Source organism: Gymnogyps californianus, chromosome 3 (genome assembly GCF_018139145.2).
Source record: "Gymnogyps californianus isolate 813 chromosome 3, ASM1813914v2, whole genome shotgun sequence".
Lineage (NCBI taxonomy): Eukaryota > Metazoa > Chordata > Aves > Accipitriformes > Cathartidae > Gymnogyps > Gymnogyps californianus.
In genome coordinates this window covers 29,017,557-29,044,697 of record NC_059473.1, presented here as the reverse complement: position 1 = coordinate 29,044,697, position 27,141 = coordinate 29,017,557, and the positions used below count along the sequence as shown (strand labels likewise).

The following is a 27,141-nucleotide window of genomic DNA, read 5'->3' as shown; positions in this document are numbered from 1 at the left end:
GGTTCTATTTCTTATCCTTTCCCTTCAAAAAAAGATTCTTACTTCAATTCCCTCATCTGTAAAAATGGAAATAATAATACATACCCACCTTTATAAGGAACTTGGTGTAATATAAATATACAAAATATTAATAGGATCTATTTCAGTTTCTAATTTTCTACAGACCTCAACTTGCAGTTTTGGGTACCATGATTAACTGTGGAGAAAATGCTGAGGTCATAAATAGTACTGTGGGACTCAAACGAAGGACCAGAGCAACAGTCTCCTTCCTGAGCTTTTCATTGCTTAAGGGAAGTAGCAAACTGCAATGGACTTGCTTACGCTTATAATAGCATAACAGCATGCCCATTTGCTGGCATTACCAGACTTCAGGGCGTGTTGGGGAAATTGTATGAACTGATCAGGGAGCTTTCTCCTTCTTTGGATAGGAAACAATGGTGTGAAAAGATGCCCGAGACTCTCTTCTCTTTTTTCTGACCTTGATCATACTAATGAAAGATTACTGAGTTGATCTTGTTGAGTTAGGGCATAAAACTAACACTGGGACATCAGTGATAGCATAGATAAAATACACAGAAACTGGACTTAGGTAAGACTCTACACAGGCATAAAAATGTAACAGCCCTCCCTGGGGGACTGGCAGCCTTAAACTCCTTATGCTACTGTGGAGCAACCCTGGGCCACAATAAATTCTTTCCTTTGCAGCCAAAGCACCCGTCAGCCACTGCATGCTGCCAAACAATCTATTAGTGGTATTATGGAGACTCTAGTGCTCAACAGGATTTCTTCCTAGTAATAGAGACTAGCATTAAAGAGGGAGAGAGTACTGCTATGTACTTTGAAAACAGCTGGTTTGGATACACTGACATAGTTGTCGATTTTAGTTTTCCACCTGTGTCAGAATAAAATGGCAGTATTGTACCTAGCATGTTTTTGCCTTCAGTGTAGTCTGACTCTTTAGATGAAGACTTGCTTATTTCTTCAAACTTAGGAGATGGTTGAGGACTTCTTGCTCTATTTGAAAAGCATCCAAAAGTCAAACTGCTTAGTCGCTGACACTCTCCAGGTTTTTGTGTTGAAGTAACAGATTTCTTGCCCGTAGCTTCTGAAGAATAGTAATTCAGAAATCTTGTGTTAATGGGATACAGCAAGCTATGCTACTGGTCTCTCTACTCTGCAGTGTAAAGTTGGGTTTTTTTAAGATAACTAAAATTTAGCAAAAAGGTAATAAAAAATTTATTATAGGAATTAAAATCTACCTGATACCTCCCCATATCAAAAGAAACCCAGAGCTACATTTCTAGTTCTTAGATTGATTTTTTAGTATAGAAAGAAAAAAAAAAAATCTCTTTTAACAATTTCACAGCAATAAGATATAAAATATGCACTTAATACAGAATGAAAACCTAGTGGAAATACCTGATTTTGTTCTGCTGTGACTGAAATTAAACCTATGGATTGATCTAGGATATATAATATGGGAAGGACTGTAGAACAATAGTACTAAAATATGTGGTGGCCTTCCCTTCAGATAAAAATATTAAGAGAATCTGTCATAGATGCTACAACAAATATAAAGGAGTAAGTTACCAGGCTTAGAAGGTATATATGGAGGACTTCAAGAGAAGGTGAAAGCATAAAATGATTAACTGCCTCGAGAATATGAAATCTGTCCTTAGGGACAGCTATTCTGCCAGAAACTGATATCAAACAATGCTGTCCATCCCTCTTTATAAAAAGTTCTGTGGCAGACCCAGGAACAAAAGGCCCTTATCCATACCTGTAAACTATTTAAAACAGTACCACATGATCATAATATATAGCCTGTTACCAGCATGGACACTACAATTGGCAATAAACTTCTTAGTATTTTTGAGCATATCAGTAAATGTGTGTTGAAAACCAGCTGACAAATTCTTAGTGTCTCAAAAAGCCTTTGAATAGATCTCTCAGAAGAGGATGACTAAAGCTGTTAAGTGCTGAAGTATATAGAATTCCTACTGATCAAACAACAGCAAAGAAACAATCCAGTTTCCTCATTAACAGAGGTGCATCTTAGTTTAAAAGCTTCATATTGTGTATGTATGTTTTTGTAAATATTTATATTTTCATATATTATGCATATTACGTGTGTACACACACACATATATACACATATACACACATTTCTAAATGTCTGTGTATGTACACATATACATGAGATACATTACCAAGAAATGAGGGCTAGGTAGCAAACTAACAAGATTTTCAATGACAGTAAGTTGTCAGGTCATCCAGGTATGGAGAGGACTGTGGGAACCTTCAGAGAGACTTAAGAAAGTAGGCGAACAGGCAACACAGCGGCAAATAAAATTCAACTTTGATTAATGCGAAATAATGCTCTTTGGAGGTAATATTCCTCTTTCCCATATTTACATTTTATGATTTTTGAATTAACTATATCCACTTGGAGAGGAACCTCGTGATACGGTGGCTGAATTAAGGTTTTGGATCAGTGTACTCAAATGTAGTAATTAAAAAAAACTGATCAGAATTCTGATTCCCATCTGAGCATTTGCTAGAAAAAGCAGATGCAGACTGACATTCATCTATTCCTTAACAGTGCTAGGACCACCTATGCTATAAAGAAGTGAAAGCAAAGATCTGACATAAATCCAGTCAAATCTTACTACTTGCAGAACCTCTTAAATAATAGAGATACCTGTTCACCCAACAAAAACCACTTGTGGTTTGTCTGTGTGCCTTTTTAATAAAAATTAAATTATTGCTTGCCTAACACCTTCATGTACAGTCACTCTGATGTCAATTCATACTAACTGAAATCTTTGTGATTTTACAGAATATTTCAATTATGCGGATGCAGAAATTAATAGGGAATAGAAAGAAGTATGCCATATATAGAGAAGTTTTGAAAAGATTTGTACATTTACCTTGCAGTTTAGATTGTACTGTTTTCATCTCTTTGGTTTGCTTTTGGTTGATCAAGCGAAGGTTCTGATTTTCCACCTCTAACTAAAAGCATATAAATGTAATCTCATCCGTCAGTGAAACAATTTTTAAAGTCATCACATCACTTAGATTTTCTCTGAATTTCTGCCTATCTAAGGATAAAGCTAGTTCAAATGGTAAGCTCCTCTCTGCTACTTCTCTTAATGCCAGTCTAGGCATTTGTTTATTCTGAACAATGAAACTCCCTGCAATGATTATTTACTCAACTTCTGTTAAAATCATTCCCCCAAGCAAGCAAACCCAAGACTGCTTTAAAAAGCCTTAATAATTAAGAAAAAAGCAATCTGCATTGGCATTTTTAATACAAGCAGAGGGCTAGAATTACAAACTTTTGTGCCACTTGGCAAACCCAAGAGCAAGCAGAGGAATTAGCGGGAACGATGGTGATAATGTCTCCTACCATCCTACAGCAAAGATTAAAAAAATAGATACTGAAAAACTTTATACAGAGCAGAAGACCTTCTACAGGAAGAAAAAACCCAACAACCCATTTCTGTAGCCCACTACCAGGAAGTAAAAGATGTTGGTTCAAACTCCTGCTCCAAATTAGGCAAAGAGAAGATTTGAATCCGAGTATCCCATATCACGTAGAGGGGAGCCAGCAATTCCACTTCCCATTGGGTGACACCTAGCCACCTCTGTGAAACTAGCTTGAGATTCTCCATGTTTCAAACTAAGTAAATAATTTGAGTCATATTTGATTTTGTCCAAACTTTTTCAAGATAATTTTAGCTAAACTTAACTGCATTTTTATTAAATGATTTCAAAAACTCCCCTCACAGACTAATAGGAAATGTTACTTCTAGTTTTCTACTTTGAAAATAATAATTTAATTGTTTTTCAACTGGAGCGAGTGTAATTTCCAGTTAACCACAACAGAGTAGGATTTTAACTTTTACGGGCAACTTTAAATTCTATACACACAAGGAGGAGAAAGCACAGCTGCACACCAAAATTGGCAGCCTTTGGCTGGGCAAAGACATGGTTATCTCACCACAGCAGAGAAACAAGGGAGACAACTGGTCTCTTTTGAGAATACAGCCAGTGCCCCTGAAACTATTCATGACTAAGAGTACTGTGGGCACTGGAAAATAAAAAATGATCAAGTCTGTTTTTCTGCCAGGCCCCAGCAGACTTGGTCGGCTTTCTGGGCATTATTCACACTTTAGGCATTTACTTGAGCAAGCTCAGTTTGCCAGCTCATCTCTCTCAATTAGTGGAGATAAGCAGACCTTCCACAGAGCAGTTCTGGGCCCTTTCTCCATAAAGAGGACCCAGATATACTAGCTGACCAAATCAGACATCAGAATTTAAGTGACATGGATACTCTGCCCTCTGTGCTGTTGTCTTCATTTTTCCTCTTTCAAGCAAATAACTATATAGATCAATGAAACTGGAAAGCATTTATTTTTACTATGGCACAAAGCCCTTTAATAGCCAAAAAGCCTAAGGGATATCCAGTCACATCATTATATTTTCTGTATAAGTACTGTAGCAAGAGTTATACCTCATGGAGCTTGACTGTCACCCATTCTTTTATTTTAGCTGCTTTTTCTTCTATGATTTTTGCTTCTTGCAGTCTTATTTGCTTCTGGAAAAAAATTGACATAAGCGTATTTTTCACTGAGTATTATAGTCTGCCTGAGTAGTATCTTCAGACACAAATCCTAAGATTGCTTGAAGTAATTCAGTCTCCTGGGCAATATGTGGTGATTTATAAAAAAAAGATGAATAGGCCCTTCACACAGGCTGCTGTTCCTCTTCCTCTTTCCTCTAGGAAAAAGGAAAGCTCTTCAGAGGAGACAGTGAAGAGGAAGAATATCTTTCCCCTCTTAGAAGTTAGATGTTCTTTCAAAGGAAGCCAGAGCATAATTTGCAAGTGAATAAACCTTACTCAAATGATATACTTCTAATAGGAACCTCTTTAATCAAACAACAGAAATAATGCTAAACTTTTCTGTCCTCTACTGATCTTAATTTTTATTTTCCTTTTGTATAATTAAGAATGGAATTGATGCTCATCTTTTGTAACACCATTATTTCTAACCTGTTCTTCAAGTTGTTGCTCCAATTTTTGTATTATGTCATTTTTATCTTGTATCAGGATCTCCAGATCTTGACATCTCTTATACAACCTGGTTTCTGATTCGCTCGTTTGAACATTAGCTGCTTTTAATTTTTCTTCCATGACCTGCACCTATTTGGAAGGTCAAACGTAAGACTTTAAGAAACATAATACTCTAAGTTAAAGGTAGTAATTTAATCACAAAATGGACTGTTAAAATTGCCCCCACACTTAAGATTCAAGATAACCCTGCAAAGTTCTGAAGCCTATTTGAGAAGAAATTCCACAGTTTGTTATGTCACCCCATGCATCTAATACCAACAGAACTGGCAAAACACTGATAGACCTTATACAGATTTTGTTAGTATCAGTGAGAGGCTTCTAAGTTTGTAACACACAAGCTGTTAGAAACGCCAATATGGGAAGCATGCAATTTATGTATAGGGAGCTGTTGTTAGGCTTAATAAACAACTTCTTAAAAAATAAACAATTGCACAGTATAAAAAAACCCCAACAAATTATCAGAAGCATTCTAAAAAATGGCTAAAAAGTACTTGGCTTGTAGTCAGGAATGTTTTCTAACTCCAAATTAGTACATGAATATTTTTATTCTTACAATTTTCAGTTTCTATCTGTCTCACAGTAAGATATGAAGGATTTTTAGGGAATACGAGAGATGTTCATAAAATGTCTGCAGTAGCTGTATCTGCCATTTGGAATCAAAAGGCAACTTTGATTAAATATTTAGCCACAATCTCATACTTTAGATGACGTAACTTCTACAAGAAGAACAAACAACATAGAATAATCTTATTTAGAGACTGCATTGGATAGCCTTGCTTTATTTTCTTACAGATTTTCTAAAATAGGTCACTGTTTCCTTTCCCTTTTGTTTCCATGTGCATCACATATCAAAGACTCATGATGCATCAATGAAGAAGCTCATTACATGTATCTATTTTTGATTCGTGCTGTTAGCTTTGACTTTATTGAACTGAACTGGATAGTGAGCAGAGAAAGGTGTTAGAACATCTCTGGTAAGACAAATCAATAGATGTGAAAAGAAACTGACTTCTCCCTTTTGAGCAATACTTAAGAAAAATAGTAATTTTCTGAATTTCCCTTCATTACAGTAACATGCACATAGCTAGTGGAGATATTTTTCAATTTATGTATATACCTGCTGAAAAGCTCTCTCTGCTTGACGATCAGCATCTATAACTTGTTTCTCAAGCTGCTGCATCTGTAGATACATAAAAGCATATAGTAAAATGGCCATGCCTTCTGCCCGTCGCCAGAAATAGCACAGTGAAACATATTTTCATGGTCTGTTTTGAAAAAGGAAAAGGCAGGTTGTGGGCAGGAGCATAAAAATAAATAAAAGGATAAACAGTGTATCAGACTGGGAAGATACTTCATCATTATGACCGTATTAAAACATTGTTAAGATTCTTCTACAGAAAAAAAAATTAATATAACTTTTCGTCATAGTATAATTTTGTGGCTGCTATATGACATACTGCTTTTTTTCCTTGCTACCAAGAGTAGAAATTCCTTTGACAATAGCCCTGAAACTTTCCTCATGGAGGCTCATAGTCTTAGAAAGTGCTAAGCTCCTTCATGTCCTTCCAAAACTGGCAAGAGTAAAGGGTACTTGGCACATTATACAATTTGGCCACTAATTCTTCTGAAGTGGACAAATGTAGCTTTTGGGAGGAATTGTGCTACGAGGCCTGTCCCAGACTCCTCCACCCTCTGCGTGAAAGAAGGAGGTACGTGGCAGAAGAGACACGGTGGACTCAGGTGCTCCAGTGAAAAAAATGTGAAAAGCCACAGTAGAAATGAAGACAGGGACCAGCACAACATGGAGGAGTGCAGGTCAACTTTTGAGCAGTGAGAGACCCTGATCCGTTACTTTATAATGATGCCTAATAAATCATAGACTCATCCTTTGCCCCAGGCCTTGGAAAACCCCTGCATTTTACATGATTTATTTTGAACACTTTTCCAACAATATGGAACAGAAGACGCCAGAAAGATTTACTTTGTTTACATTTTGTTACATTTTGTCAAGAGCCCTCTGGTCTGATTTTGGTGAACAATACAATTATGACTTCTTTAAAAAGTAAACTGTGGTTTGAAATAACACTAGAAAGTACATAAGGTATTCCATGACTTAAGGACTTACTGGTTCTCAGGAAATACCTAGCTAAGACCTCAGTTCATCTGAAGAGAATGAAACATCAAGTAATTAACACTGGGATACTCAGTATTCAGCTTCAAAATTGTTCACAGAAAAGCATATGATACAAATAATGCAAATGAAAACCATTTACTCCTCCAGTTTACTGCTTGGTTTTAAAATAATCAGTTTCATTCTGTCCTGTTTGTACTCGATTTCTGGCATCTTTCAGTTTCTTTTTCACTCTCCGTCTCTTTTTTTCTCTTCCCAATTATGTTGTCAATCACACAAAACAGTTTTGTGTACTTTTAGCACCTCACCTAGACAAGGACACACAGTCACCATTTTCTATCAATCAAAACTGAAAATGGAGAAAATGAGTTTTCACTAACATAGAAAAAGCTGTGAGTGACCTTCTAGTACTTTCTCATACAACACAAAAACCCGAAGTCTACATCATAATACCACAACACACCACTGATACAAGAGCAACAAACATTTCACAATACGCATGGTTGTGGTTGGGTCCCCAATGAGCTGTTTTGCAAGAACACTTCTAAGGAAATGGTCGTCCCAGTCATTCATGTACCAACAGTCTGGACAGATGGACAGGGAGACGAGCCTTCTTTGTTCCTCTCTGGTCACATGTATTTCATTTCATATTTATATGACTTCATGTTGAGATTTTAACTTTGAGTTTAATTTTTAGAATTTTGCATTCTAAGGTTACTTTCCATCTGTCTTTTTGGTTTTGTGTTCAAATAGTAGTTTGGTTTACAAAACTCACTTTAATATCGTTTTTAAGACATTTCTTTTTTAGTGAGTTGAGTATTCAGGAATTGAGGTTATTTCTGAATACATGGTCAGCTAACATTCCACTGTAGTAAAAGCACTATGCTAAACCAAGTAGAAGTGCACCTATTATATCAATAATGAACATTGTTAATACTCTATAATATTATGACCGAAAACTCCTTCAGATATTTACAATGTGAAATTCATTGTTGATGAGTAGCAAGTTGTTAATCAATTTTCACAGTCAAACAATTTGTAAATGCATGTGATTGCCATGGCAGTAACTGGCAATTTATTTATGTCCCATACGTAAAATTCATTTCAGCTGTAAGGTCGTATCAGAAACCTGGCAGAGTTAATAAATGGAAATAAAACCTGAAAATGTTGCTTGCCAGGTCCACTCAGCTGCCACTGCAGCTCAACTAGCTCCGACTCTGCTTAAATCTGAAAACAACTAGTCTCTCTATCAGTATCTAATAATCACTGAACCACTGTACAAGCATTAAGCAGTAGCACTGCTCTTCTACACAACAGTTTGAGTTCTGGATAATACAGTGCACTAAAGACCTAAGTTCCTTCCATGTTTCTGCACTGAAACTGCACAATGCACCTCTTGCTAGGAATATATACTGTTGCAGAGGACCAGGAAGACTACTGGGATGAAGAATAAGATTTGAATGGAGCTGTTGCTAAGATGAATGTAAAGCTAGGAGCCAAAGGAGCTGAGAGAGTAATTACCAAGAAAAACAGCATTCAGAGATTAAAAACAGAAGAACAAGGTTTATTTTTGCTTCTTTAAGAGTTAACTATTTCAAGAAGGTATGCTAAGAAGCTTTGCGTGGTCTCACAATACAGATACGTCAATCAGCTTCCTGGCAACAACTAAATGTGAGATTTTATTTGGAAAATTTCTAAACGGTCTTCAATTTATTTTAGGAGGCTCCTGTTAAAAAAAAAGCAATCTATATTATTCAGAAAGAATGGAATACCATAGTTACCAAACATGAGCACTTCTATTACAGTTAAATTGGCCAGCATTTCAATAATTTGATGCTACATAACAATTACTAAGTAAGTCCTGATTTTCCCTTTATTTAGAGTTTATATAGGTTTGTTTTGCAGTGTCTATTGTAACAATAATGAAACTTTAAAAAATATATAATTTTTTCCCATTTGCGTAATCAATCTCTAACCAATCCACAAAATGGTTTTGCCTGAAAAATGAGATTTACATCTATACTCTGACTACTTTGCTACTCTATAGGCCTGTGAAGTTAAAGAGAAAAAATGATTGCTTTAGGATATTGTGAAGGTTATCAAACTTGTTGGGCAAAAGACTGGAACTAGTTCCAAGGGAAGGATTTCTCTTCACAAAGGAAACCTAATCTTAAACCTTCTTCTTAAGTTAGTTAGAAGTTTCATAACAATGATCACAGCATTGCTGAGAGAGAGAGAGAGGAGAGAGAGAAGGTGAAAATATGTGATTGGACTAATAGCTAATTGTTTAAATCAAAAGTCATGCTTTGAACTCATCAAGAATAAAATGCAGTGGTAAATTCTCTTTACCCAGTGACTATGAAGACAATTTCAGATCATGGATAGACAGCTTAAGATCCTCAAATAAAAAAAAAAAAAGGGGTAAATACTACGTAAACTTAACCTCACAATCGAAGTGGCAGGTAACTGTAGCCATATCCACATTTGGAAGCAATGGTCAGTGTGCTTTACAGACGCAGAAGAACCAACTCTTACCTATGGCTGCAACTTGAATATTGATGACTGCCTCTGACTTTATACATAAAGTGATTTGAAAAACAGAAAAGTCTGTTGAATTAGACCTCTGTCCCACCAGCTTCCTTCTATATACATCTATGCAAATAACCAGTATCACTGGAATTAAATAGTGTATATCAGCTGTTAGGCTAGACATTTCTTGAATGAACTACAGTCTGTAAAGTATCAACAGACATAAAGTTGGCTTCCCAGGAGAAATATGGAGGGCCAGCATGCCATTGATAACATTTGGCACGTGAAGTGTATTTAAGCTTAATTTTCTATCATGTCCTGAATGAGATAACTTGAAATAATGTCCCAGTTCAACAAACCTCTTGTAAGGAATATTCTTGTCATGCACATCTATGATTGGTGCAGGCTCTTTCCAAAATTCATTAAGGATTCAGAGGTGTCCTGTCATAATCTATACTGGTTTTGGTTTTACAGTCTTAAATATGAAGAATAAATGTTTCAGGCCCATGAACAAAAAATACATGCATACTGACTACAGAACAATATCAACACAGGTACAGAAGAAAAGACTGCTACTTTAACCTGCACTTTCTCCTTCTCTTTTTAAGTGTAAAAATCCTCTTATAATTTTCAGAAAATGTGTTAGTGCACACTGCATCAATTATCTGAATTATGGAAAACAGTATCTATTGTTAGAAACAGATTTGTTTTTAAACTTAGTAAGGAAATAACCACTCTACATCTGACACTCATCAAATTGAGCTATTTTTGTTCACACAACGAACAGAGAAATGCCACATGTGAATAAATACTGAGCGCTTTGAAGAAACATGGCAGCAATAAAACGAAGAGGTGTACTGCCTTGGAGGTCTGGACATCGAAGCACAACACACAGTCACTGGGAATTTTTTACAATACAAAAGCAAATTGTATAGTCCTTTTTCAAAGGTCACCTGGAAATTTCTTGACTGTATTCAGAAATGTTCAACATATATTTTTGTGCAAGTAAAGAAATTTTCATTTTATTAAAACATGTATTGCATGAAATCACCAAAGTGTATAAACTCAAAAGTCATCACTCATAAATTTCAAAAATACTCCTTTTGTATGCATATATGTGTATATATACTTTCATTTATATACATATATACACAGATCATTGTTCCTGTAATGTGCATTAGAGAGAAATTACAGCACTAAATTTATAATTTTTCTGATATTTGAAATCGTTATTTAATAATTTTAAAGGAAATCTTTTATTTTAAAAATAAAAATTGTTGAAATTCTTTCCTTTTTGCGATCTGAAAATGTATGTTATTTATAGGAACAAAAACCTAATCTTTTATCCAAGTCAATTTTCAACATAACTACTTGTCCCATTCATATTTAAAATTTACATTATAATCAGTGCATAAGACACTGTCTCCTCATTTTTAATATTATAAACAACACAGTTGTATCACGTAGACTTTTTGGAAATCTTTTTGAAATAAATACAGGGAAAAAATATGACCATTAATGAACGAAAAGAAAAGCATCACTTCCCTGTACGCCTTTCAAAGCGTGCTGATAATAGGTCAGAGTTTTCAAAAACAAAGAATGAGTTAAAACCCAATGTTTCTGAAGCAGAAATACAGTTTGTCTATTGATTAAATGCAGAACTTCCAGTGACCTGAGAATGGTATGTTTAGAGTCTGCTTTCTTCCTTGCATTTCAATTTTTCAATTCTTCCTCATCTGAAGAAAGGCCCAAACCATCTGTGGTTGAAAAATAATGTTCCACATAAAAAGAAAAGTAGTAGATCTGTCCATTTTTAGATTTAGTGAACTATCAGTCCTCACACCACACAGGACTTACCAAAACTGAAGAAACATGGGTATATGGTTGCTTTATAAATAAACAAATCGGAGAAGCAAGTGAGGGATAAACACACCTACAACTGTCTTCTAAAGGTGCAAGCAGATATAAACAGGTGATGAATAAACATAGGTTGGAAATTAGAAGACCCTCATTTTCCACATTGACTAAAATAGATTTTGGAACTGCCTTCTAACAGAAGCTATAAAGGCAAAAGATCTGACTTTTTATGTGGCGCTTGATAAGTTTATAAATGGTTTGAAGAATATGTCTGCCAGCTATTGCAGAGCACTGCACGTGACCAAGATTTCCCCTTTTGGTTCTATATTCCTATGTTTAAACCCAAACATTTCAACAGATCTCTGCATTTCTTTAAGAGCCAGTACTGCTTAAAAGCAAGTCATCTGTTTGTCAGTGGTTTTGACGACCACCAGTTTTCATGTTTTAAAATATGCTACGCCCAATCTATGTATAAAGCCTTGCATACGTTTGTTAGTTAAAAGCAATGTAAAACTGTTTTAGAAGCATGACTTACTCTTTTTACAAGAAGGTCTCTTCTGGTGATTTAGCTTAGGAAAACATAGTAATATTCCTCCTACTTCTGTAACTCATTTATTGAAAAGCTGACTGGGTATGTTCCATCCATATTTTCAAACATTATTCCTTCTGTCTTGACACTGATTTCTCTTCTACGTATTATGTATCTTCCATAAGGACAGTGCTAAATCTTTATAAACTACAACAAACTGTAAAATATGACCTGACCAATTAAGCCACATTGACAAAACACCTAAATAATAGAGATGTAAAATCAAGCCCTTAATATTTCACAGGAAAAATAAACAAGAAGATAATTTGTAAAGAAGGAATTAGCACGTGCCTTGGGTAGGATATACTTTGTTCTTTACTGGATGATTTTTTAATTCCAAAGGCAACACAATAATTAGAAAGACTTATCTTTTATAGAACACCTTTGCATTTTAACTAATTAATAGAAATCCATCTTGTCTTATAAATCTAGGAAGGGATACTTCAGACCTACCCATATTTATAAAATTAAATATGCCTTCAGTAAAAAATGAAATTGAATACTTTGGCACAAAAGCTTTTCCCTAGAACAAGATGAAACCTATAAAAGTATTTCTCAACAGTGTGGATTTAGTCATCAAAATGAAGAACTGCTTTCTGAACCCAATCTTCTTTTTGTCATAGATCTCCTCAAAAGTGCTACTGCTAAAGGCTAAGTCTTAATGGGGCTCAAATGTTCCTTAGGCTACGCATAGATCAAGCATGGTGAATTTTCTTCACTATTTTACTGGTTCATAGTATATGGAATTTTACTGTTTGTTATTATCTCCTACATGAAAAAAAATCTTTAAATGAAAGAATTAGTTATCTGGCTTAAATCCCCAAAGCTACAGCCTTATTTTCCCTTCAGATCCCACCTGAATGCCCACCTACGTTACGACTACTGCAAAACTCAGCTTAGTGTTCACAACCTGGCAGATCGCAAGCTGCCACTTTTCAGTGCACTCCCATTTTTTCCTTCTCCCATCTTCTCCATTTTTAATACCAATTAAAAGGTAAAGGCCTACAATTCTCATGAACAAAGCGGTGTCAACTATTCCTCTGCAAATTTGCCATCTAACCCACTCCTCCTCTTCATTTTATCTCTTTCTCTGTTCAGACAGTTCACCACAGGGATTATCTCTTTTCTCTGCCTCAGTCACAGTCAGAAATATGGAGTGTAAAAGCAATTTGGGTCTTTGACGCCAACTTTATATATATATGTATGTATATATGCAAACACACACATACATACACATATATACACTCTTCCTGCTGCTTCTGAAGATGGCTAGTAGTTCTACAGCCTTGATGTGCAGAATCACAATCCTGTCTACTTCTAACTATAGCAACTTCTGGCACTGCTCTCCTAGTTAGGCAAAAGGCACTTCTTAATCGCAAGTCTCTCTTAACTCTCCTTTAGCGCTTTCCTTGGAACTAAATGAAACCTACAAAAATTATCAGTCTCCATCTGCTCAGTTTCCAAAATGATCAGGCTCAAAATTTTTAATAGTCTCCATGACATGAGACCAGTTTTACCACTGAGTTGTACTTTACTTCTTTCAAGTTCTTTTCAATATTTAAACATGATTTTAAGAATAATTATTTAGCTCAAACGGTTTTCCTAGTGCTCATTAAATGAGTGAAAAGTACATATGAAAAAACAATCTTTCACATTTCAGCGGAGTTCATTGTAGTAAAATTAATGATTTCTTCTGGAAACTGTATGAATTAAAAATATAGAACAGAAAAGCCCAGGGAGGGAACTCTTCCAGAATTAGTAGTCTAGGACAGCTGCCAGTAAATAGACAGACTTAAAAAAGTTAAATTCAGCAGCGGGATTTGGGGAGGCAGTGTAGTGAAGGACAAATGAGAGGCATGTAATGTTGGCTGAATAATTTTGCTTTTCCCGTCAGTCATAGGACTTTCCTCAGCCTGCTAAAATTCTAGGAACATTGACTCTTTCTGGCTGTCGTCTTTTCCAACTCAGATCTTGTCTTGATAGTTAAATTGCAGAGACACAATCAAATACAAATTATGTAGCCCACCACTCTAGCACAAACAGACATTATCATAACATTCAAAATCTTGAAAGAAGTGAAGACACTGTTTAGCAAGATGGAAGAATGTACCAAAGCACTTCGGCAGGCAAGGAAAAAGAAGTCTCACACAGTGCTTAAAATGAAGAGAGAAATGTATCAACAACTGGTTGTTCACCTCTATTAAAAGGCAGCTGCCTGCTTTGTTTTGTTTTGATCATTGTACTGTGATTGTGGAAATTCTGCTACTTCTGTCTCGCTGAACTGTGAGTTCTGATTAGAGCCACAACATGAACATCGGAAATAGGAGGCCTTTTTTCCATGCCAGTGCCTGAGAGGTGATGGCTTCAGAATCAAAGGTACCACTCACTGCCAAAGTTTAAAAAATTGAAAACTTGACTGAAACTGAATTTATTCATGAAATTAAAGTGTATAGGACACCTAGGAAACACAGACGGTAAAGCAGCAAGAGATTCCATAAATATATGTAAGGCAGCATAATGCAGTTTGAAGACATGACAACAGATATTTAAAGCCTGAAAATACTCTCTGAGGGCATGAAAATTAAATGCATAATTTCTAAGAGCAAAAAGAGTTCCCTCCACAAAAAATGGAGAAATAACATCTTGTAGCTCCTACAAGTGAAACGCTAAACAAATATTAGATCGGCTAAGGTTCTGCACAGGTGGCTGCCCACTATCACAGCTTCCAGAACTTCCATCAGCTTCCCCATCTCAGGTGGGCTGGACTAGTACGGATGCCCTCATCTCTCTACCACCAGAGGGAAGATATTCATCCTCTGGCCTCACAGCAAGCGCTGTGCTCTTCATGCCATTACCCAGCCTGGCCTCTACAAGAACAGCTAATTTATTGCTTCCTGAGTTCTAATTTTTCTTTCTTTCTTTTTTTTCCCATCTTCAGCCTCCTTAGAAAAAATGTAGGTTTAAGATGTACAAAAACAACGAAACAAAAAAACCCCCACTGTTATATAAAAAGGCATGGCATAAATTTAATAATAGACAAGCGATAAAAATGAAGTTATAGGAAAAAAGGTGTAAGTATTAAAAAGGCATAAACAAACCTAAGACTCTAACCATATAAACTTTTAACTTTTATTCTCTTTAACTGTCCTTGCTTTCTCCTGTTTCTATCTTCCTAATTGCATCTGAATTATTTTCCATGACAAGTTTTTTAAGAGCAACTGAAATACTGAAAAATAACCTTCATTTGAATAATTTTGGTACTATGGTACTTTGCTCCCTTTTACTCTACCCTTCATAATCCTTTGAATGCAAATGGAAACACTCATTGTGCTTTGTTACAATTTTCGTATTGGCACTCACTGCACAAGTCAAATGCGTTATGGACTTTTCCTCCGAAAATATTAATCTTGAAATTGTCATGCCACAGATAACAAAACACACTGCATCTGCTTCATTTTGAAATGTCAAATGACATACCATAAGTATGACTGTGAAATGAATAAAAATACAGTGGGACATGGATTTAGCTGTTGGTTTGTAAGACAAAGTCAGGAATGTGTTATGCTTTGGAATATACTGGAAATAGTATTTGGCCTAAGAATCAGTTATCATTCAATTTTCATAATCTGTACAGGAAGTATAAATATTATTGCATTTGTCAGGTACACACTCGTTTGCCAGCTGAGCATGTATACAGAGAATATCCAAATGGAAGGTTAAAAGCAAACAAATCAATACATATATGAAAATAATCCTCTCTCTTAATCATTTATATTTGTTGAAAATCACTCAAAGCATAAAATAATGACCCTCAGCACTGCAGGAAACAAACTTGGAGACGTTCATGTGAATGTTGAGTATTACTGGGCAGCCCATAATGCAACGTTTGGGATAGTGCCATATTCAATCCTTACGGGGTCTGATGAAAAAGAAATTCAGTGGAGGCTGCCCAAGTGGAAATTTAACACAGCTATGTAGTCCTTCTACTAAAAAGGGTTTTTAGTGGTAGGAAAAACATTAACTTTATACCTGATGTTGCACACTATTTTAGGTGAAAAATGTACTTGCTATGCAAAGAATGAGGGTCACCAACTTTTCCTATGACATGAAATGCTAGCTAGGAGTTGAACTTGCAGTAGAATACTGTAATCTTTTATTCAACGAAGGTTTTTTTAGTAAACTCTTCATATACATAAGACTCAAGCTGCATTAAAATAAATGCTTCTACTTAAAACTCAGTTCCACAGCCATCCTAAATTTGGCGTACTAGGGATACTTTCTACATCATTCCTTAAATTCCTGTAAAGACCTCTCCCACTTACAGCAGCAGCTTCTGCTTAAAACTCCAACAAGGTCTCTTTCTTTGCATGTTAGATTTATAAATATAGACTCTTTACTTGGCAAAATGAAAACAAATAAAAAACCCAAACAAATAAACAACAGGGAATGGATTAGTTTTCTGAAAACATTGTATACTCCTTTGCTCCTCTCTCTTCTTCTCCCCAGGTTCACTAAAAAATTTAAGTTCTGGTAGCCATACTGCTGAAACGCACTTACAATGCAAATTTCTCAAACAACTCCTCAGCCACTGAGGTTCAAGGATCAGTACTTGCCAGACTTACAAACCCAGTAAATAGTTTGTTTTTCTAAATTAGAACATGTCTATTAGAAAAATATACTGAAGACTTCCCATGTTGATCGTTCATTTGCAGTGGCACTATTAAATAAAATAACTTGGCAAAGGTATTTGATTTCTAGTGTATAAGAAAAGTATTTCAAGTAATTCACTGCCTGAATATATTTACAGAAGCACATAGGTCACAGACACAAATACTGAAAAAGGATAGATTCAAGCAAACCCTTATTAAAACCTGGTTTTAGACTAAGTTATAGGACAAATATAAGGGGAAAAACCGACTGGCAGTTTCTGACAAGTCATACACATAGTGTAATAGAATGTTAACTCCTTTTCCTGATTCACTGTCTTGAAGATGTACCTCTCAAGTACACGCAGAGGAGGAAGGCTGGAGAATTACCACCGATTCATTTCTCTTACCTTCCTGTAGAGACCACCTGTTTTGTCACAATATCACTCTCACTCTGTTTTCTACAACAATTACATAGTTTAATACCCTTGAGGGTTTTACGTCTGTCACGCCATAGTACTGTGATTTCTGTTGCTGTTTTGAAGTAGAACACTGTCTGGTGCTGTTGTTCGATGTTTTAGTACGCATTTCATGGCACAGAGATGATGGTAAACAAAACCACAAATAAAGGCCTGTGCTAATCAAAGTAAGAGTGAGAATTATTTGTGTGCTTTGCAAATTTGTTTCATGCTGTAACAGGTAACAAATCTAAAAGTACCTATAAAGGCTGACATCAGCTGTGTTCTCCTCCCGTCATTAGTATCAGGATGCCCATCAAGTACTGGCCGATCAGGTCTTCATTATTCACTTGGCTATTTCCCAAATATATTTTGAAGTAACAATTCCATGCAGTTTAATTTCGAACTAGTGTGAGTGTGTCTTTCCTTTTACAAATACTGAGAAATGTTTGTATAATTTCAAAAATAAAAATGTGAAAAAAACCCACTGGATTGTTACAAATGAAACCAATATACAAATAAATACAGCTAAGACTTTAGTGCCCATTTTGAAAATTGTTGTTTTGAATTGTGCAAGACTGATAAATTTGCAGATGAATATGGTCTAATTTTGTTGAGCTCTGACCAGTCTTTGATGCATGTCCCAACTGAATTCCCATTTATGAATGAAAGATTCATATTAAAAAGTCAAAGTGACAAAGTGAGGACAACGATCATTTTTCATGAAGTTTGCTAATGCTCTGCTCTGTAGAGCAATATATCAAATTATCCCAACTGAATACTTGTTGGACCCGTGGTCTTCAATAGAAAATATTTCTCCCATTTTTACTTTCTGTAAACACTTTGCTTTTTCTAAAATTTCTGAGAAAGCTAAGGTAAACTAAAACAAGAGGGCAGTAACATAAGTTCTTAAGATTTTTTAATCTGTTTTGGAGTCATGTTTCTCACAGATGAGAGAGAATAAGTAATTTTCCTTTGAATGCTTTGTTTCAGGCACAGTGCTGAAGATTTGTGATTTTATCCCTCTTATTCTGTTTTTTTTTAAATGCCAACTTCTGAAATTATATGATTATGCATACATTTCTATTAATTTTTAAGAGCCTGTAAATGCAAACTGTAAAGGAACAAAGTGAAAACTCAAATAGAAAGCATTCAAACTTCTAAAATCTTCTTTTTTAACTCAGATAGTTTTGTGAAGTGCTGTTCATGAATCTTAACTTTTTGATTGCCAAAACTATCAGGAGCAGCAGCTGCATAAAACATGGTAGTTACGGCTGCTGGAAAGTCCCTAGAAAAGTCATGTCTGGTGTTTAGCCACTTGACTTCCATCCCAAAATGTAGTGATCCAAATGGGGTAAAGAGACAGAAGAGATATATGACATGTAACAGCCCTGACTGTGTAAGCAGCCAATGATCTGTTGAGTGTTACAGCATACAGTATTGTACTCTTTGATGGAAGTTCTCCTCCAAGACTGATGATAATGATTTATTAACTCATCTGTGGGCCTTGCGACCTGGAATGAAGGACACGAGTAGTTTTCCTTTTTTTTTTATTTTTAAATGAAATTGCAAAGGATGGCATTCATACAGCTGGTTGTTCTTTCAAAACCCAATATTCTGCAATACCCGTTCAATGAGAGTTTGCCATACAGAAAAATTGCAGGACTGGGTAAACAATTAAGAGTTTTCAACTACACTGCTTTCTAACAGCACTATTTTTAGTCATGCCAAAGCAGAGATATGGAGTACTAACTGTAAAAATACAATTCCAGCAGAATTCAATACTATTAAACAATGATTTTACATTGCTGTAAATTTTCATGTTCACTTCAATAAAAAAGACCTACTTAATGAAAAAAGTCTAATCCAGAGAATACTAAATTTCTTTATTCCATTTTTTTTCCATCTCAAATTGAGGTTTTGTACCTCCATAGAAGAGATAAGGACATGAGTAGCTAAAACAAATAGTAACAAATTGTCAAATGATATTCAGTCAAGAACTGGATGATATAGTTGAACCAACTATTGATCTGTAAGTCTGATGTCTGTAGTAAGCAAATTAGTGGAAACTATAAGAGCAGAATTAGAGGGCATGTGGATAAATAGGATAGACAAGGGAAGAGTCAAAGTGGCCCTTATAAAGAGGGGTGTTGGCTCACAAAGCTGTTGAAGTTCTTTGAGGGGATCACCAAGGCTGCAGATAGGGGGGATCTGGTTTATATAATTATCTGGAATTTGGGAAGTGTTTAAAGGAAACAAACAGCCACGGGGTAAGAGGGAATGTCCCTCCATGAATTAAAAAACTGGCTCAATAAAAATAGTCGGTTATTGATTACTTCACACAGTGACCAGCAGCTATCAGTGGAGATCTGCAGAGATTTGTTCAGGGTGCGTGCTGTTCAATGTAGACATTTGGTAATGGGCACTCGGCAGTGAAGCACCAAAGTTTCTTGATGGTATTTTGTTATTCAGGATAATAGAAGCTTTCTGACAAGAAAGATTTACAAGAAGGTCCTTACAAGATTTAGTGACCAGTCAATAAAATAACAAATGACATGTAACACAGAAATCTAAAGGACTTTGTGTAAGATCCTGGAATTAAGATAGATATCTCCATGAAAACATACTTGATGGTTAATTTAGCTGTCAAAGAAAACAGCTCCAGAAAGGACCAGAGCACGTAACTTTGTACATCATCCACAGTTCTTCATAAATACAAAAATACATGTTTCTTCCTGCTTTAATATTATTTAGTCCTTGTCCCCACCAAAATATAGTAAAATGGGAATGATTTAGAGAGGGCTAAATGTGGATGCTAAATGTATTTATGGCTTCAAAGGGAGAATGGATAAATTCACAAAAGAGAAGCATTAACATAAACGTGTAAAATAAAAGTATCATCACTCTAACATACTATACAATGATCTAAATTTTATTTTTCTTTTGGAGGGGAGCAATTGATGGAAAATTTAGCTCTAGGAAGAACAGAGTCGTTTTGACAAAATAACTTTTTAACTAGAAATTCATTGAAGTGAATATTAATGATGACATAGTTCCAGTGTTTCTCTAAAATGTTTTGTCCCTTGTACTCTTTTAATTGCCTTGTTCTGTCAAGATGTTACCAGGTAAATGCAATGGTGTTTTTTTTATATTCCGAATATGGGCTCAATTACAGTTGACTGTTGGGATACACATATTTGAACATGCCAAGTGAAATGTTTCTCTATTGCAAAATAAAGTATATATTTAAACAATATTCTTCAAATTAAATTATATAATACTTTTCAACTTCCTGGGTCCCTAGACTCAGATGATGAGCCATAGTTGGAGATGTGTTCTTATAGGAAAAGCAAGTCTGGTAAATTATATGGTTTGGTAAGGAATACTGGGGAAAATAATACTTCTGGATTTTCTCCCCAGTGATTTCTGTGTCTTAAATCAGATCTTAAATACTTAGGAAAATGTGTTAAATATTAACTTCAATGTTGTAAAAGTGATTACTGGATACATATTTTTCTTTGCAGGAGAGTGCCAATGTGTTCTTATTTGAAAATGAACATTTCTTGCTGGCAAATCTAATGTGTGAAATTCTTTCACAGCATTAAAACATACCTGTTTTCCATATATTTTGTTTTAAAATGCTTTTTTTTTCCTCCTGAAAAAATCCCAGTACTTGTAACCTCAAACCATGACACGTGATCAGCCCCCATCATCAAATAAAATCAGCATTAAAATTCATACCATGAGACCTACCTTTTCTGCTAACAATTCTCTGATCTTGCTTGCCTGGAGACGAAATTTCATTAACTGTGACTCCAGAGTTAAACATCTTTCCTTCCAGTTTACAGTACCTTCTGGCTCTGAAAGTTCAGCCATATTTATGCTGGAAAAAGAAAGGGAAAAAATCCCCACGTCAAATTGAGTCTGTATTTAATGTCTGACTTTTTTTTAATATACATACTAACTTACTTTATATAAATCTCAAGAATGCCCCCAAATTTTGTACATGTACAGCTTCATAAAACTTAATAAAAGTTCATTAGTCTACAAAGGCCCTTATCATAACTGGGAGATTTCTGAAATCTGTGTTGATAATATTTAGGTTTATCATAATGTAATTTCTTCCATTATTTTGGGGCTGCAATATGTTTTCCTTGATAAGCAGAGACACATCACGCATTTTAATCTTCAGTTACTGTATATATCCTTTCTTACATAAAAGAGGCTTGTAGAGAACTGAGCTTTTGCTAAGAAAATGCCTTATATAGGTGTAACTACCTGTGAGTTAGTAGCACATTTGGTTTTATGCAAGTTTACTGTTTGGCAGATGACTCTTTAAATTCTTATGCTTAATCAAATTGCCTTTAAAATTTAATATCCTTAATGAGATGCAAGGGGGATTTTATGGTTCCAAATGTAAAGGCAGGTGACCAAATGGTCCCTAATGGATCCCTCACATGAAAAAAAATCCCTTTACATTAGCTGTTGCAGATCTCAGGACATCCTGGTTCATGCATGTTTCGGGTTCAGACCTGTGCTTTTATCTACATTTAACTGCTCATGCCTTCTAGAAATTAATCTCAGTGCCCTTTTGGACAAGCACTGCTGGAAAAATTATTCAGGATGAGAGCTGGCTCATCATGGTTTGAGTCTGAGAAGCCAAGAAAATCATCTGTGTGTAAGCTGAAGGACTGGGCTCTGTTGTATTCCAACTATTTGTAGACAGCTTAATAATAAGTAAGTGGATGGCTGAATGTAACCATTCAGTCCAAGAAGTTCCCTTGCAAGCAAAGGCCCTGGCCTTTGCAGGGCTCTGAACACGCAGGTTTGGCTTTGAAAACAAAGTTTGAATTCCCCCTAAGTATTCAACTTATCTCCAAAATAACAAACAGCCATAAAAACACCATTCAGTGGAAGGCAGCTGGAAGATCACAACAAACAAAAAATTACCAGTCATAAGGTTATGCTGCAGGTTCCTCACCTTTGTCATGGACAATGAGACACTGACAAGGAAAGGCAAGTAACAACTATTTTCAGTGTGATGAAAGAGGCTGGCACAGGAAAATCATGCATAATATAGATCTCTATAATGCAACTCCTGACCCAGTCCGCACGGATCAATAAGCAACATCTTTTGAGAGCCCCTCTCCCCATGACTACTGCAGTCCTTCACAAGCCAGGGTTCAAGCACTCCCCTTCCTCCCACGGTCAGAGAAGGCAGCCCCAGTTCCCCTCCTTCCCCAAGCTCTCAGCAGCTAGAGGGGAAGGACCTATGGATTTATCTTTTCCACTGTTCCTGACACCAGGAAGAAAAAAGGCAAAGGCAAAGCATCACAAGAGAGATCAAAGTCATGAGTGGGATTCCAAAAAGTCCTTAAATTTTCTTCGCTACATTAATATTTTCTAGTTCTCTCCTAATTTTTTCAATGTTTTAAATTACTCTCAAGTTCATCACAGCTAAGCAGGTGAAAAACTCTCACTGTCTCAAAACTTCATTTCCTTTCACATACCCTAATTTTTTTGTTCCTTTCATTCCGTATCTTAAGTTAGAAGAAAGAAGAGGATCACCACAATCACCTGTCTGAAAATAACTGCTCCATTCTTGACTCCCTCTTCCTCTTGGTCCTGCAGGCTATGATTCAACGAGGTTACAACCATCCCTATTCAGGAATCCCCCACTCAGGAATCCCCATGGAATCGCTGGGATTTAAGCACGTTATTAAAATAGTTTCCTGAGCCGATCCTACAACACCCGAATTCTAAACTTTAAGCACACAATGATTTCAACTGCAAGCCTTCTGGGTGACCGGTGTCTTTTACCATTTCCCCCCTTCTTTTAAGCTTGGCAGAAGACTCCCTGGACTGTCAGGGAACGAGGTTGCTCACTGTTGTCCTGTCCCTAATCCTGGTTCCTCTCTCGTTGTGCAGAGTCCCCACATCGAAGCGGGGAAGGTGGCACTTCCAAGCAGCAGCTTCTCCTACTTTACAGAGGAAGCAGAAGTTTCAGCTGCAGATTGATTTGGACAGACAGCCTGGATTCTGCTCTCCTAAGTAACAAGGAATGGCAATTTGCTATTAGGCTATTTAGGGTTTTTTATAATGTTTTTCCTTTTTGACTAATTACAGCTACGTAAGACAGAGATGAACTCAGCCAACATCTGGTTAACAGTAGGCTATTTCAGTGTTTGTGGTGGTGAAAACACAAACGGATCAAGTAGTGAAAGAATTTTTGCTTTTTGGTAGGGCGCAATATTACAGGGTGGAGTTAAAAATGTTTGTCTTTCAACAGACAAAACATTTGAGTAGATGGATTTCGGGCAGCGAACAATGCATCCAGCCAAGTAGTTTCTCAATGTCCAAGCTAATTAATATTCCACTGTATAAACATTACAGATAAAAAGTTTGAAAATAACTTTTTATTGTGGGTTATTTGTTAGAGATTATAATAATTCACTTCATATTTTCCAACAAGCCAATGGGTTCTGGAAATATTTACAGGCACATAATACGCTGTTTACAATTGTGGAGTGAATGATCTTACTTTGAATCAATGACTTCCTGTTTCTTGTTTGATTCCCCAAGGGAGGAAAAAAAATGAGTTCATCTCTCTTGGCTTAATAGAGTACTCTGAATCAGCACTCAAACCTACACAGAGTCCTCCCCTTCTTCCTGCTCCAGTTCCCACCGCAAAGCCCTCCGTTTTCCCCACGTCTTTAAAAATAAAATCTTTCGAAAAGTAAACTAAAAAAGTGCACATTAAAGCGGTAAGTTCTAATTATGTCATCAAAAATTAATTGAGACAAGTTTGACAAGTCTGGAAAGATTAAATTCGTCTTTTTCATTTTTTAAGTTTATAAACCTCTTCATAGGCTTCAAGAAGTCAGAATGTCACATTCTCCCCAAAGGCACTGATATAATTTCCTTTTCTTTGCCGTCTGCTTGGAAATTATCAAAATACATTTCAGGGGGAAGGAGGGAACAATGTTCTAGCTTTTTGAAGCATGTTAAAAATTTACATATTCCTTATCACACTGTCAGTGTTTTCCTCTGTTTTTAACAAAATGCTGTGTTTAACTAAACACTTCATATTCTGTCCATATGTTCTGTATGTCCTTTCTCTGCTGGAGAAAGCTTGATAAGTCCTTCTGCTTCAATAGGAGTGGGTTTGTGGAGTACATGGTGGGTTCCCTATGCCATCCTAAAATGTTCACCAGCCCAAATGCATTTGGACCATACGTCTCAAATTTCAGGCCCCTTTCTTCTACCCTTTTCACACAAACTCGGCACTTCCAAATATTTTTGGAGCCATAAAGGTTGGACTGGAGAAGGGAAATGATGAGACACAAAGTGGACCTGTTTGGGAATCAAGGAAGTCATTCTCAGGTTTGTTGCTGGCCAGGGCCCTTACTCATATTGAAACACTGGTAACTTTATTTTCCATTTGACTCATTTTGCATAATTCTGTGCTCAGACAAACCGTAGCCTAAGCTATTTAAAACTTCCTTCAAAATCTGATTTACAAACGGTTTTTTGGCTGCTTCCTAGATATTGATGAGGTTGTTCCCATGAAGCAACATGTCAGCCAGGGCTCCCCGACTCCAGCACCGGGCGCAGATCCCCACAAGCCCTCCTGATTTCAGGGGCCAGGCTGCCCCCTCCCAGCACGTTACTGCGCCACTGCCTGCTCGGCCTCCCAGGGAAATGGCAGAGCCCATGGCTCATCGGCAGAGCACTGTCACATGCGTGTAGCAAACAACATTAAAGCACTGAAGATCATTTTACGTCCTGTTCCCGGTGATAGCAATTTTAGAGGTTGCAGTGTGACATCACACTAGGTACGAAGGTTTAATTTTTATGTGAAATTCTGAAAGCTGACGGTGTAGATATTTAAAAAATATCTTAAGTTTGCATGTTTGTCTGGAAGTTGTGTTCTTCTCTCTCTTCTTTTTTGGGGGGATAGCGGGGATAGGGCAATGGCACTGCCAACCGGACGAGAGGAGCCTGGACCTTAAGGGACCTAAAGCGACCTCAAGCTCGTCAGTCTCCTGCCGTGGGGACACCGCTTGACGCACCCCCGGGGTACTGCAGTCAACGACACCGCGGTGACCTAACACAACGTCACCCTCCACCGTGACGGCGCCGCATGACGCCATCCGACGCCCGACGGAGCCACCCGGGGGCACCGCGCCGGCTGTCCCGCCGCGCCCCGCCGCCGGGGAGCGACACCCCGCGGCGGCGCCCCCGGGGCCGCCCCGCCGGGGAAAAGCCGGGGGCCGGCCCGGGCGCTGCCGCCCGCCCGGCGCGGCCCCGCTCGCAAAGGGAGGGAAGGGGGCAACGAAAGGGAGCTCAAACCTGGCCGGCCGTGGCTCGCCGCGCTGCCGCGCCGGGCGCCGTCCGGGCTGTGGGCGCTGCGCGGCCGCGGCTGCCCGCGCCCCTCGGCGCCCGCCCCACCATCCCCGCGGCGAGCGGCGCGGGCGCCTGAGCGACGGCCGCGACGGCCACTGAGGAGCGGGGGGCCGCCCCCGGCGGGGCGCCCGGGCGGGGCCTGCGCGGCTCGGCGGCGGCGGGAGCCGGCGAGGGGAGCTGCTCGCGGCGGGGGGGGCTTCTTCACGGGACGCGGGTGGGCGCCGCGGGCCGGGCTGGTCCGGCCTCGTAGTCCGGCCAGCGGGGCGGGCTCCCGGGGCCTCTGCCCCGCCGCTTCTTCCTCAGACGGCCGCTGGTTGCGGGCCGCCGCCTCACCCGCGTGCTCTGGCCGCGACGGGGTGCCGGGGAGGGAGCGCCCGGCCGGAGGGCGGCCGGAGGCTGGCTGTAGCCGCCGGGCCGCCCTCCCGAGTCGCGGCACGGCCTGGTCTGTGCAGGGAAGGCTGGCGGGAGCCTGGCGGCTCTCCCAGGCGGAGGGGATCCCGGTGGGTGCTGCACGGGATCGGCCGCACACCCGCCTTGGCCTCCGTCCGCTCCCCTCGTCAGAAGGGACGACCTGCCTATACCCCTTCCCCATCCCAGTTTTTTAAGTTCCTTTGCGAATTAGGAATTTTTCCTCTGACCTTGGCAGGAATTTCTGAAGGGGAGACTACGGTAAGGAAGAAGCATCCACTTGTCCTGAAGTTCGTCAGCTCCAACACCGGAGCTTACTGCAATGTAAATTTCACCTTTTGTGGAAGGTCATTTGTCAAGTATAAACCAGAGGGTTGGAACCGTGCAGTCACGGGGGCAACGGTGGGCATATTATGGGATGAATGGGTCTTGCAGAGCTGCCGCGTCCAATAGGTAAGGACACACCATTTTAGTACTAGACGGGGTGAAGCAGCAGGTGGAAGTGCTGGTGAGTCATGTTGGCGGCAGGCTCTTCCTCCCCTCCAGCTGAAAAGAGCTGTGAGTATATCTCGGGTAACCAGCGATCTCAGTGTCTTCTAAAAGACTGCCTGAAGTATTAAAAAGTACTTGGAAAAAGTAATTAGTATGTTGCTTGTCTGGCACGTACAGGGATGTTCCTCATATACATGTTGATTTGGACTGAGATTTAGAGATTGTATTTTGTTTGGATCATGATTTAGGGAGGCGAAATGTTTTACAGATTCTTCTGGCGCATAAACAAACCACACTTCACCATTCTGCTGTTTATTTCTAGTGTAGGTGTGCAGAGTCGTCTTGTGTAAGCTGCTCTTTCACAATCATCTGTGAGTCAGTGAAAGTGCAATTTTTTTTGTTTGCAAAAAAAAAGGTCTTAAAAGCTCAAATATTCCCCATCTGGTTATACACACAATTTCCTTTTTTCCTAACCAGTTCAGTACAGC

At 38.0% G+C, this 27,141-nt stretch overlaps 1 protein-coding gene across 1 annotated transcript in view; it reads right to left on the bottom strand.

Moving 5' to 3' along the window:
- Positions 1-21,223, bottom strand: part of PLEKHH2 (pleckstrin homology, MyTH4 and FERM domain containing H2) — a 52,053-nt gene extending 30,830 nt beyond the window's left edge. The window contains exons 1-6 of the mRNA XM_050893825.1: positions 21,101-21,223; positions 6,255-6,317; positions 5,057-5,206; positions 4,517-4,600; positions 2,931-3,012; positions 923-1,105 (exon numbers count right to left, since the gene is read on the bottom strand). Coding sequence (XP_050749782.1) covers positions 923-1,105; positions 2,931-3,012; positions 4,517-4,600; positions 5,057-5,206; positions 6,255-6,317; positions 21,101-21,223 — 685 coding nt within the window. The remainder of the gene's footprint in view (positions 1-922; positions 1,106-2,930; positions 3,013-4,516; positions 4,601-5,056; positions 5,207-6,254; positions 6,318-21,100) is intronic.
- Positions 21,224-27,141: the final 5,918 nt, after the last annotated feature.